Raw genomic sequence first — 13,819 nt, 5'->3', positions numbered from 1 at the left:
CTTTAGCATGCGCAGAATGATCCTTTTCCTTCCTCATGCCAAACAAGAATAAACAAACAGAACTACACAAGCCTTTCAGCATCTTCTAAACTGCAGAACTCCAGTGTTTATGTGCAAGTTCAGCTTTAAACAACTGCAAAACAGATCCTCCTTCCCAGGACTTCTAGATTACTTGGAAGTACATCTTGCTTGGAAGCACCAGCCACTTCACAACTTAACACATCATAAGCAAAAGAAGAGGAAGGAAAGCAAACAGATTCTCCTCATTAACTAAAGTAGTAAGCCAAACAACTTGTTCACATATTTTTCTTATGATATCCTTCTTGCTCTTGTATTTGCTTTTAAATTTTAGTCTCACCTAGTTCTAGTGTCTTTGATTCATGTGATCTGTACTAATAAGAAACCAAAAGCAGTGATTAAGTTAAAAAGTACTTTGAGTAAAATAAAATAAAGCAGTTTAGAGTACGAAAGATGGTTTCACTCTAAAAGGAAAGAACCACAATCCTCTCAGTCTCAAGTTTAAGTTTATGACTGGCACAATAGAAAGATGCCACAATATTTCTATTTGTGAAGGCATAACTGGTGGATGAACAGTTTGCACTAGGATCAATGTTCATGACTACCTGCCTTCATTTCAAGGTTTACACTTACTCATTATCATGCAAGTGAACTGACATGATGCTAGTAAGTCATGTGCCCACCACTGCTCTGATAACAGGAATTTTTAATTCCTGCATATCGGCTTCCTCTCAAATATTTTAAATGCCTTCCATAGAGGCTGCATGTATATGAAAAAACTTTCCACAGAAGTATCAGCAGATTCTTGAAAATGGTATTTGAAGCATTTTCTTAAGTTTTATTTTTCTTTGGTATCCAAAAACACAGGGTGTTAAAGCTGGGCAATAATTATATTCAAGTATAATCACCATTACCCTGAGGAATCCAGTATATTGCCACCTAACTATGAAAGCAAACCTGATTTTGCCACAGTTGATTTCAAAGATCATCTTGTTGCACTTTGCTGCTGTAGCACCTGTACTTCTCAATATCCCCTTGAAGCACAACTGAGACCTTACCTACAGCAGATTGTTAGCAATAAAGCTTTTCAGAGGTGAAAGGATAGAATATTAATTAAATCTTTCAGTCTGACATTCCTCAACATAGAGAGACATTCCCAATCATATATTTACATGAGATGACATCAACTGCTAGCTCATTAGAAACACCCCTTAATTATTTTACTTTGCCACTCACACACACTAAATTCATCCATTTTTTTTTCTTTGCAAGAGACATGAATTTAACAGGAATGCTGCAAAACTACTAAATTGAAAGAAAGAATCAAGTGCTGAAAATCAGTGGCAGAAAAACAATGCCTCACAAAAACCCAATACATTCTAATTTTTTAATTAACAACAACCTGACTAACAATTTCTAAGTAGAATGTCTTCGAACATAATAAAGTGTATGCAAAACTCTGATTTTTTTTTCTGTATTAGAAGGACAAATTTTTGACACATCTAGTAGTATTTTTCTTTTTTTTTTTTTTTTTTTTTTTTGTGAAACTGAACAATTTAAACAAACCTGTGTCTTCTTCCAGGATTTCCAGTCTTGTAGCTCAGTTTTATACTCCTCCATTTTCTTTTCATATTCCTCCATACATTCTTCTAGCAATTCCTTTATCTCGGCCTGAATTTCTGCTTCATATGCTTTTTCATCTGATTTCCGATCAACCTCTTCTCTTCAAAACAACAATTATTAGCATGTTGCATAAAATGACTTAAGGGTTACAACTAGGTCTGTAACATATACCAGAAATCTACTTCTCCATGAATGAATTTCAATACATCAAAAATGTGTTTTGTTTAAAAAGACTAGCATAGATACTCTTCAGTGTTGATAGCAGATAATTATATTAATTCCCAAGAGTAACTTTTTTTATTCATTAGTCTGTAGATATTTCTTTCTGCTACAGTAATTACTTATTTCAACCTTCCCTCTTCTCCAAACTCAAAAGGAATAGTGGCAGGCTCAAAATGCCAGCACTGTTCAAAATCTTATTTTGCATATCAAAATTCTAAGTTTCCAAATTAACTAATCTTATTATAAATCCACTGCTAGCAAATAAAGTACAAAAAGTGTTATCAAGACATACTTCCTCAAATAAAGTTTCATGGGTGTGTTAGTAAACTTCTGAAAGTCTCGGAGGGATTTAATTTGTTTCCAAACTTTGATAATGGTCTTAAGCAACGTTCTGTCTTTTTCTTGTTCAGCGTCACGAAGTCTTCTGGTTTGTCTAGAAATATACATACATAGCACAAGATCAGTCAGAATTGCCTAACTCAGTGGAACAACAGATTGAAAACCTGGGATACCAACAGCCAAGTGCTGGGGGTTTCAGGTTGATTGATGGTTGCAGTGGTTTAAATCCAAGGAACATAAAACCCAGACTTGAAGATTGCAAGATTTGATTTCCCCCTATATTTCAGTCTCTTTCATTCTGAACAATCTGACTTCAATTAAGTCTGTTCTTTAGAGACCTCACAGTTTTCGGAAATGCTTATTACAGCTGTACATAATTAAAAACATTTTAAAGTAAATTCATGTAAACAACAGCCCCAGAAGCCTACATGGCTGCTATGAAGTAATTCTCATTATATGTGTATGTTACAAAAGATGTTTTAAACTTCATATGCTCCTAGCTCCAGTAAGAAGGACTTGAAGAGATGAAATAATGTAGTAAGTCCTTTGACAGACGTGCAAGATTCTTAATACAAACAAAATTAACACATCCTTCCTTTTGTCTGAGAATTGGTATTTCACAATTCCACCCTCTAATCTGTTTGTAAAAGAGCTGTTCATTAGCACTTTCAATGACCATCACACACTTCCAGTGGAAATGTCCATACAGCATAAGCAAAGGCCATTTCCACTATTATCTTGGTAGAAAAATAAGCCTGTAATTAAAAAAAAAGTTGTAAACCAACACGTTACTACTTGTGACATTCAGAGAATGTGGAAAACCGAGATGGAGTTAGAGCTGAGAGAATCATACATCATTTAACAGCATAAGCCAATTTAGGGAAAACAATAAATGAAGAAATGCAGACTTCAGAAAGCAAAATTAATAACTTCTCTTCATTAGCTAGCAGCTTGCATATTACTTATCTATACAGCAACCTTTCCTTTTTTGTCTACCAGATGATACTACAAGATGAAACTTAAAGGCATAAGGAACATATAGATCAGTAATCACACTTATCAAATGTGTTGGATTTGGAAGCAGAACCTTTCAGTAGAGAATGATCTCTACTGAAATGCATTACCCACAAGAATCACAGAATCCACAGCATACGTTGGCTTCCTACTTCAGGAAGTGAAGACAGTAGGGCTGAATTTACTAATCTGCAAAAATTTTCTGTATTCAGATGACATTTCTTCCTCAAGCCAACGGAAAACTACAGCTTTGATCTTCAGAAACAAAGCATATACATCTGTTATGTTATTGCAGCGTAGAGGAAACAATTAAGATTATTTTCCATGCTACATGTCTGTAATTTCTCACGATTGTTCTACATTGACCATCAGGGAAATGCAACATTAAAAGAGAGACAAGGCAGGTCAGATGATTTTAGCAACATAAGTGGACCAAGTTATTATTCAAGTATGAATACCATGACAGCAAAAATTCCTGAGCCCATCTGAGCTTCATATGTGTAACAGTTTCCAGTAACAGAGCTGTAGCCAAAATGAATTACAGATATGAAAAGCCCTAGAATAATAGCAGCCAAACTCATCTCATGTTACTTAGGCAACACTGATCTCACTGATTTCAGCTGAGTTTCTCCAGATTCATAACAGCATGAAACTAAACTAAAGCACTCAAGAGCTAGAAAAACACAGATACACAGAATGTATTATCTTTCTAACTGGAGTTCACCATCAAGAAAGCCTCAGGGTTGGTGCCAAAATCCTATGAATCTCATTCCCACAGTGAATTTACCCATCTTCATTCTCATGCTTTCCCTGGTGAGAGCTCCTGTCTCCAAGGTACTGTATGGTAACTGCACACCTCCTGCTCCTTTTCCTCTAGCAGATATGTTGATAAGATACTGATAAAGGCTATTCCATTTTCAGTTGAGCGAATTCTTTGTCCTTCAATGTAAAATAACAAATTATAGACTACTTTATGTTCTGTACAGATATCAGTGCACTATGAGACTGTACTTGAAGAATGAAAATCTAAAGAAATAATTCCCAGTCTAAGAGGAGTGTGTGGATGCATAAGTTTAGCAGATGTGAATTTCAAGGCTGAAAGTAGAATTGTTATTAAAATAATTACTTTTTATCATTTTGTGTTATCATGTGACCCATTACATCACTTTATAGCTCTGTTTCTTTAAATGTATACATTACTGCCTACTCTTAGATCATGAAAAACTTTCAGACTTTTGGTATCTACTGCTTAAAAGGTTGTTCAGCATGGATAGCCAAAATAACTTCTCTTTTATCATACTGCTAACACTTACAGTTCATCACAGTCCATCTTCCAAAAATAACACAAACTGTCACTACTGAGCCAAAAACTGCAGTATATTTTTACTTCTCAGCTTTTCTCTGAGAACAATAACTGCAATCTTGTAAAACAAAATTCTACCACTTTATTTGCATTAACACATTGGCAAAAACATGGCCAAATTACCTTAGAATGGGAAGGAAATAAAGAACACTTCTGTAATGAGTAAGAGGATGGAAAAAACAATCTATTCAAAAAATTATCTTATTGCTTTGTAGAAGCTTTGTGCATCCAGTTGAAGTCTACTGAACCTTTAATTAAATTTAACTATACAAAACACACCAGTAAATAGCTACTAAGAAATTAATAATCAAATTAGACCACTTTTGAATGAAAATTTCAGCTTAAACTGTATTCTCTACATAATTTTTATGCAACTTATCAGTGAGAACTCTTAAATCCTCAAAATTCTTCTAGAGCTATTTATAGCAGAATTTAAAAGTTCGACATGAATCACATTCTGTACCAACATGTAAAGGAAAATAAGGAATACAGTTTTAAAAACCAACAATTTAATGAATTCATACCCACCTGATCTCCATTTTGTATTCAGGTATGCTTTGTTGAGCCACAGGAACACCATCACCACCACCTTCTATACTATATTGGACAGCACTCCTCAAAGCATTTAGCTTGAAAAACAAACAAAAATAGCAATTAAGAGATGGCTTTACAAGGTATTCAATGTACTGCACCTTGGCAGGAAAGAGCTAGTTACTAATGTCAGAAAATCCTGAACTGTCCTGTATTTACAGGGTTTTGCCATGTCTGTGAGGTGATTCTTCAGCATGACATTTTAATTAGGATCCCAGGATATAGGAGGGATATTTATTAACTTTGCTCACTGCAACAGATCTAATCAAGGGGAACAGTGATCTAGGGAGTATTCTGAAAGCTCAGAAATCAAAGGTGTAAGTGGAAAAAGACCTGAAGTCAGCAAAACCCCCAACTTTCACCAAAGCCTTTCTTGGGACTAGGAGGGGCCAATAAAGGTAATCCTTAGTGGATTGGAAAGTCCCCAAGTCATAGAATAGAATCACAGAATCATTAAGGTTGAGAAAGACCTCCCAGATCATCAAGTGTAACCTTTGACTGAATGCCACCATGTCAGCTAAACCACAGCACTAAATGCCATGTGCAGTCATTTCTTGAACACTTCCAGGGATGGTGACTCCACTTCTTCCCTGGGCAGCCCATTCCAATATCTAATCACCATTTCAGTGAATAAATTCCTTTTGATGTACAATTTAACCTTCCCTGGCACAGCTTCTGACTCTGTCTTCTTGACTTGCCTCGGGTTGCCTGGGATAAAGACTGACTAGCTACAGTCTCCTTTTAGGCAGTTGTAGAGAGCAATAGGGTCCCCCAAGAGTACCTTTTCTCCAGGTTAAACTGTCCCTGAAAGGAGGCTGTAGACAGATGTTGGTCTCTTCTGTCAAGTAACAAGCGATAGGACAAGAAGAAATGGCTTCAAGTCCCAGGGAGGTTAGATTGGATCTTGTGAAAAAATTTCTTCACTAGAAGTTTTGTAAAGGATTGAAAACAGGCTGTGCAGGGACACCCACCATCCCTGGAGGTATTTAAAAGATGTGCAGACTGGCACTTGGGGGTTAGTGGGTTAGTGATGGACTTGGAAGTGCTGGGTTAATGGTTGAACTTCATGGTATTACAGGTTTTTTTCAACCTTAATGATTCTATGCTTTTATAGGTTCCTGTAACAAAGACATGGCTAACGCAAATGTTCTGTTTCATAGAGCACTAAGACAAAGATTTCAAAGGTAGTAACAGAACAAAGTATTCCAAGGAATTATTTTGAGACACTGCATGAAATATCTGTCCATCATTAGAACTATAACCTAATGCTTTATAGAAAAATTCAGAAGTATCTGTACCACCTAGTGACCCTCATTACACTAATATAAAAATGAGCCTGTATACAATGATTATTTTTCCCTTATAATATTTCTTTAACATATAACATCATGACCTTTAGTTTTTGGAAATCTGAATGTATATGTACTCAATAATCCAACTAATTTCCGACAGGTAAGTATCCTTGTGTGCCTGATGACATCAGAATTGTACTGACAATGCCTAAAGCTCATGTACACATTTACACCAGACAAGACTGCTGCCATTACTTCCAATGTACAGATGGAGGAAGAGTGGTGGTACACAGAGGATGAGCAGCCCTGTCAAGCCCTGACCCAGCAAGTCAGCAACAGAGCCAGAAACAGAGGAGTCTACATCCAGCCTTGGGTTTCGCCATATCACAAGAGAGCTGCAGTAAATGTGGCAGCAGTATGCTTTTAAAACACAGTCACAAATACATACCTGGAAATGGGTTCTACATTTGAACAATTTGTGCTTCTTTCACTTTGATCTGATAACTGAAATGAAGCTTCACTAACTTCCCACCATCATTGCATGTCTTTTGCTGTCTCCCTGTCAGAGCTGCTATACACAATCCTGTAATGTCTTACCTGTCACTCACTGGAAAACATTCTGGATACTCTAAGGAATACTATGCAAATGTTATTGTATTCCTTTTATTTCAGAGTCAATTCAAAATCAAAGAAAGTCTTAATCTTAAAAATTACTTTAAATTACTTAAATCACTTAAAAAGTGATTCTGCATTGAACACACAGCAACTTAGTCAAATATATAGGTTTTTATCTTCTGAAAAATTCAGCTTTTACCATAAAACTGTCACATCATTGTCTCAACAAGGTATGAAGACAGAATAGAAATACCTTGTCTGTGAGAAGCTTGGTAAGATTCTTCTGTTTTCTTGCTAAATACTGATCATATAACTGAGCCAGTTTAGCTGCTAACACATGCTCACGGCTAAAACAGGGATGATGGGTGAATATCAGCCCGGAAATATCAATATCCAATTGAAACAGCCCCTGAAAATCTCCAGGTCCAACAAAATACTGATTGGTAGATGTCATTTTTATTGCCTGAAAGAAAAAGAAGAATAAAATGGATTTACAGATTCTGACAACAGTATCTTTCAAGCATTTTCTTTGTCAGGAAATAACCAATTTAGCATTACCTACATTGAAATGTGGAGTCCTAAACTGTGTTAACCTCCTGCTTTATTGACAAGTGGGTGGCACAAAACCACCATGGATATTTTACACAACAGAATGTTTATAGCCCATGAGAGGCTGAAATAAGAGCCTAAAACCTATACTGAAGATTTTGCTGAGCAATGAAGACAATGACACTGGATTATAAAAAACAGAGCCTGCTAGTTCTCTTTTGACACATTTTTTTAGTATTGCTTTGTTTCCTCTTAGAACTGAGTTCTAGGATAGTGTCCAGCTCTCAGAGAACAGCCCTCCTTAGGAAGACAAGAAGCTCTCCTTGCAGATTGTGTAGAATGGGATGTGTAGATTGTGTAGAACACATACCCATTCAAACACCAGGGAAATTCACACCAATGAGGGCAAATGAAAACTTTCAGCAACAACACTTAAAAAGCCTGCTTCAACCCACTGCAACCAAAAGACACCCATGGCTTACATCCTCAAGTTACTGAAGTCAGAAGAGAATTAACACTACTTCTAGCCTGACTACTCCTGCTCCCTTATTAGGGTCCTTCAGAAGACATCCTTCAGAGATATTATGGTACTGTAAAAGATTGTTAGTTATGTAGTGTTTGTTGAAGACCCCTCCTGAGAACAGGAAAAAGGGATTTGGAGGGAAATTTAGCTGTTGCATAGCTCTTTAATAAAACTGATGTAAATGGCACACTTGAGTCCACCTGATCTTCCACATTCAGTTGCTCATCAAAATGCTTAATAAGATACAATGTGTCATAAAAATGAAAACTTTGAATTCCGTATGCTTTAACTATTTTTCTGCCCATAGAGGACCCTTAAGCTCAGTGTCTTACCACTGTGACTTAGATATTTCTGTCACTGTTCAAGTAAACAGTGCTCTTGAAACAAGCTCTCTTGGCCTATCTTTACATGACTTAAACAGTAATTTTTTCCTGCCTGCAGAAGCACCCTGCACAGATCTGTGGTACTGGATGCAGCCTGTGGATTGCATTTTAATCACCAGCATCAACCAAAGGGCCACACTTAAATCTGTATCAAAAACAGTCAGAAACACTTGTGTGTCTCAAAAGAGCACTCTATATTTAGTCTTAAAAGTCAGCTTTTCCAAGAGGGTAACAGATTTCTAACAACCAGAACAATTAAAGCTTGCTTCAAGATTCCTGAATGGTTTTAATTGTAACTTATTTTGATTTGTACTGATTGCATATTGAAACTGCTGTTTGCTAGTAGGTAGGCTGTGACTGGAAAAAACCCTGCAAATGAAACAAAACAGACAAGAAAAACAACAAAGAAAAAAACTCCACAACCTCCCAAAAATATCTGAATTGAGGATACATAACTCAAAATTTATCACTGTCTACATGAGCAAACTTTATAGATACACTAATATAGAAACTACCCTACTTTGGCATGAGAATATCCAAGAGAGCCTCAAAATGATCTTAGTGACTCACAGACTTGGAGGTATTTGTCATGGGTTGGCACTTTACTACTTCAACCAACACTACCAGCTAAACTCTTCATCTTTTATTATGCATTTTTACAGGATAGAACAGATATGTATTTAATAAAGTAGACATGATTTAAAGAACAGACATGAAATCACAAAAAGTAGTCAGTAGTAGCACAAAACCCTTAAGGTCACCAGGGTTGCTGGTGCAGAAGAACTGGGATACTGGGTCTCAGGAATCGCATATATGAAATATGCTTACCTTTCTATACACTGTTTCAAGTTCTGGCGCAATGCCTTCTTCAAGTGAGAATATTGGAGGCCTAGTAGTAGACTGTTTAATTGGATTAGGCAATGCTAAGATTTTGCCATCATCACCAAACCACTCTTTCCCCTACAAAGGAAAACAAAATTATATATTGTTTCTTACTTTATAAAGGAATTACTTGCAAAATCACAATTCTTATAAAGAATACAGAATAAACAGTGACTACAGACTGTTTGTGACTGAAATAACCAAAACTTTCCTAATACACCAAAATGAAATCTTCAAATACACCAGAGGTTAAGATTTAAAATTAAAAGACCAAGATGTTGCTCCAACTTTGATTATACTGATTAGTTTTGCCTTCAACATTCAGTGTTACAGATTTGAAAGGAAAAAAAGAAATCAACGCTTCTTTAAATATTATTTTCTTAAAACGCTAAAATGGAAAGAATTATAAGTCTTGTTTTACACAAGAGCTAAATGGTGGGTCAGATAATTTATCAAAGCACCTCTCAAATCTTCTAGTCCACAACCTGAACTACTTAAACAGAATCTATGAAAGCAGACTAGGTAAGTATTTTACACAGTAATTGCTATCATGGCTTCACACATTCAGCATTGTCCTAATTCATCCCTCTGTTCTCATTACCTGGATTCAAATACAGCTCAAACAAGGGCAGCTGTCCAAAGATGCTGCCCTCCCCTGATAGTTTCACTCCTCCTTTAATCTGACCACTGAGCCAAATGTTGATGTGACAACACCATGAAGTCAACCAGAAAACTAATGGGTTGAAACTGCTCATTCAAAAATTTTAGACCCAAGTGTTCCCAATCTGATTAACAAAAGAATACAGAATCACAAAAAAATATAAAGGGCAGTTGCTGCTCAGGAGTTTAAGTTTATACTGAACACACACCTTATCATGCATAGGATGATAATACAGTACGACAAAATATATCCAAGTCACTTTCCCAAGTCTTTCCATAAGACATTCGTAAAAATCTGGAAGGATTCTAAAACCTCTCTGATAATCTATACCATTAGCCTTACAGTCTGATTAGTGATCTGCTCCCCAGCAGGCAACAAGCAGAGCCAGGAAAAGACAACAGTTTTATAAGACCCAGTCTGATGTTCTGACAATGGGGTTGCACTAAAACCACGCTCCTGTAAAAATCTGTATCCCAACACCTGATGCTGCTGAACATTTTGAAGATGAAAGCCCTATATTACCATGATCATCCCCTTATTTAATTATAACAAAAGTAAGATAAATATAATTTATAAAGATAAATAAAATACTAATAAAAGTTACAACTAAAAAGGTAGCAGGACTTACTTGGTCCTGTCTGAGTATTCTGTTTTCTAAAATGTTTTGATTAGACTGTGATACAAAGGGTCTTTCTCCTGTGTAAAGACCTTCATCTTCAAGGTACCTGGGTTGCATATTTCTAGGCATCTTCTCAGAAGCAGGCACTAATGAGAAATTAACAAGAAAACCATGTAAAATATACAGCAACTGTAGTTTTAGTTGGTTAATTCTTAAAATGAATGACGCTGTATGTTAAGTATGCTGTCCGAAGTATTTTTCTACATAGGAAAAAAAAGAAATAAACATAGAATTAAAATAGGTCCCTATCTTAATGCAGACAGATCTCTCATAAAAGTACCACAAAGTGTCACAATTCTGATAAACCAGTAACTAAACAATTCCTTACAAAAAAATGCTTCAAGTTACTTAGTAGAGTTTAGTGTTAATGGTTGCTTTCAAAACAGTGTAAAAAACCTTGAGCAGCAACTGATTAGAGAAGCATTTCTAAGCCTTTCCAATGAAAGGGGAACTTCCAGATTAATCAGACCTATTGTTAATAAACAGTTTGCTTAAGCTAGTCTCATACAAAATACAAAACATGCATAAAGAGCTACGTTAGCCAAATAACAGCAGGTGGAATTGCTTTTGAAGACCTGCCTGCAAGGCTGTTTCACTGTGTGTATAGATTCAACATTTTTCAAGAAGCAATCCTGAAACAGGGAGGGATTGTACTGAGGATTACAACAAAAGCTTTTCCCTAAATTAGAACACAGTGGATCACACAGGAAATAGTCAGAACTAAATTGCAAGACATGAAAAAACAGAGGCACACGATGTCAAATATTATGAGATTGCACTGCAAGCTGTATTGGTACCACTCTAGAATATACTGCAAGACTTGTTTCTATTTCTTCCAGTTCAAATATCAAATGATATTATAAAACAATTTCTTAGGACTTCGAAGTTCTGTGGGAATAAGGTAAAAAGGTCAGAGATATGATCTATACTGCATACATTAAATAACAGCAGAAGAGGGGCCAGCACTTTGCACTTCCTACAGACAGCAGTGAGGAAGTTACCCCCAAGCAACTGAGGTTGATGACCTCCTGAGGTGTGCATGTTCCCAGCTAATCCATCCTGTCAGACCGTTTCAGAGTCACTGGATGATCAGTGTCAGAGAGCTGCCATTAAGCATCTCTCCCTGCTGCCAGAGATAGTCCACACAAGATTTATTCAGCTGATCAAAGGATGCCACGCTATGCAAAAATCCAATGGATAAGCAAAATCTTCATACCTGGTAACATGCTGGGAACAAAGAGAAATTCTTTTTCCCTTTTCAGTTGCTCAGTGTAGCTTTCACAATCAACAGGTTTCATTACTAGAAGGTCTTCATCTGTCTGCCCTATGAATAAATCATCATCTTTCACCAGGCATACATCTTCATCCTATAGGTTGAGTACAAACATCCCTATTAGTTTGTCTGTTTCTTAAGAAAGTTCCTTGAGAAAGTATGCTTTGAGAATTTTTAAGGAAACCAAAGATGCTGTTTTACATAGACTAATAAAACTAACAGAAATCTGAATAAAAATATGAACATTTATCCTACAGTTTTCACCATTTCATCCTCCTCTTGTTCATCTTCATGAGTTTCGACACATTCCTCTTCTACCTCTTCTTCTTCATTTAATCCATTCTTTTTCCTGGCTCCAGCTTTCATTTTCTCTGGTACAGCATCAAAATTGAAGGTAAAGAAATTGTATGCTTCTTCCTCAGAAGGAAAATCATTCTGGAGCTAAAAAAAGAAGACAAAGACACTTTATTATGATATTTTTAAGAAAATTAGGGCAAGCAAATAAATCTTCTCATTAATAATATGGAACAGCAGTATGTATAAACATTTGTTACAAGATAACTAGTATTTTATCTCAAATAGAACTCACTCAAAATATTGAAGCTAACTTAAATTTGTAAATGATTCATGAAGTTTTCTCTATTTTTATATATTTCATTCAATATTTCTTGCAAAGTTTTGTTTAAAGTTACTTGGTCTAATTTTAACATGCTTATTGTTTTAAATATAAACTATTTGTGAATCAGAACACCAAAGTTTAAGTTCTGGCCATACTGCAGATACCCAGGTACATGATATGAAGAAAAATTTCTAATGGCCTTTTGCCTCTGAAGGATCCAGGACTCTTTAGCTTTAGGATGAATCCTCCAAGAAAAGAATTAACAATAGTACTTTGTGGCAAATAGATATCAACATACTAGTCTGTAAAATGCTTTAACTGTCAACTAGTGGTATTTAATAAAAATTATTAAAGCAGAAGACATTTTTTCTACAAACTCCAGTAACTGTGTCCAGATAGATCTACTAGAGTTTTTTGGGTTTTTAATCAAATGATCCAAAGCTATTCTAATATTTGATGAAGGTTCCTTTTATACTTCAATTGTTAGCATATATTTCTTGTGAATTTTTAAATTAAATAAAACCTTCTCCACTGCTTAAGACCGAATTCTGTCTGCTTCTTCAAACAGAATCATGAAGCCATATAAAGGTTAAATTAAATTAATATTCATTACTGAAATGGAGAAATTGCTACTTACTGTTGACTTTCCCTTAAGCTTTTTTACAGAATCACAAAACTTTAGTTTTGATGGTAAGTGTGATTCACTCTCTGGCATCTCCCTGAATTTTTCATTATCAGACTGAAAAAAAAAAATACATAATCTTTCGGGTACATAGTGAATCATAAAAAATTACAAACAATTGATTACAGGTACTAGATAATCTGCATTTTTACAGAAAAAAATAACAAGAGAAACATCACCACTGTGGTAACAAACGGACTGCATATTTATTTTACAAGGGTACATCCAACTATTACTTAATTAATTAGTTACTTCATTCCTTTGGGTAAAGACTGTAGAGTATGAAGAAATAGTTCACTGCCTCAATGACAGTGGCTGTCTTCACTGCTGATGGGATCGTTGTTTCTGCACTGCTGAACACAAGCAATCACATGCTGATAACCAAAGGGAGAGAAAGGAGGCAGCAGTGGCAAATCCTCCCCTTGGGCACACAGCCCCAGCAGGGCAGCAGTGTCAGGGGTGCTGCTGGCAGAGACTGCACCCAGGTAAGG

The 13,819-nt window shown here is 35.9% G+C and overlaps 1 protein-coding gene across 6 annotated transcripts in view; it reads right to left on the bottom strand.

Moving 5' to 3' along the window:
* The window catches only part of CC2D2A (coiled-coil and C2 domain containing 2A), a 53,901-nt gene that overhangs the window by 32,356 nt on the left and 7,726 nt on the right, over positions 1 to 13,819 (bottom strand). For 3 of the 6 annotated variants that reach the window (XM_086890258.1, XM_086890260.1, XM_086890263.1), the window contains 9 exons: positions 13,284 to 13,385; positions 12,283 to 12,468; positions 11,971 to 12,121; positions 10,704 to 10,840; positions 9,361 to 9,492; positions 7,331 to 7,540; positions 5,108 to 5,208; positions 2,156 to 2,296; positions 1,585 to 1,741 (listed from right to left, as the gene is read on the bottom strand). In XM_086890258.1, the coding sequence (XP_086746384.1) occupies positions 1,585 to 1,741; positions 2,156 to 2,296; positions 5,108 to 5,208; positions 7,331 to 7,540; positions 9,361 to 9,492; positions 10,704 to 10,840; positions 11,971 to 12,121; positions 12,283 to 12,468; positions 13,284 to 13,385 (1,317 nt within the window). The remainder of the gene's footprint in view (positions 1 to 1,584; positions 1,742 to 2,155; positions 2,297 to 5,107; positions 5,209 to 7,330; positions 7,541 to 9,360; positions 9,493 to 10,703; positions 10,841 to 11,970; positions 12,122 to 12,282; positions 12,469 to 13,283; positions 13,386 to 13,819) is intronic. The other 3 variants (XM_086890259.1, XM_086890262.1, XM_086890264.1) reach the window with 1 other exon arrangement.

This window comes from Cyanistes caeruleus, chromosome 5, assembly GCF_971803275.1.
Source record: "Cyanistes caeruleus chromosome 5, bCyaCae1.hap1.1, whole genome shotgun sequence".
In the NCBI taxonomy this organism is placed as follows: Eukaryota; Metazoa; Chordata; class Aves; order Passeriformes; family Paridae; genus Cyanistes; species Cyanistes caeruleus.
This window is presented reverse-complemented; position numbering and strand designations above follow the sequence as displayed.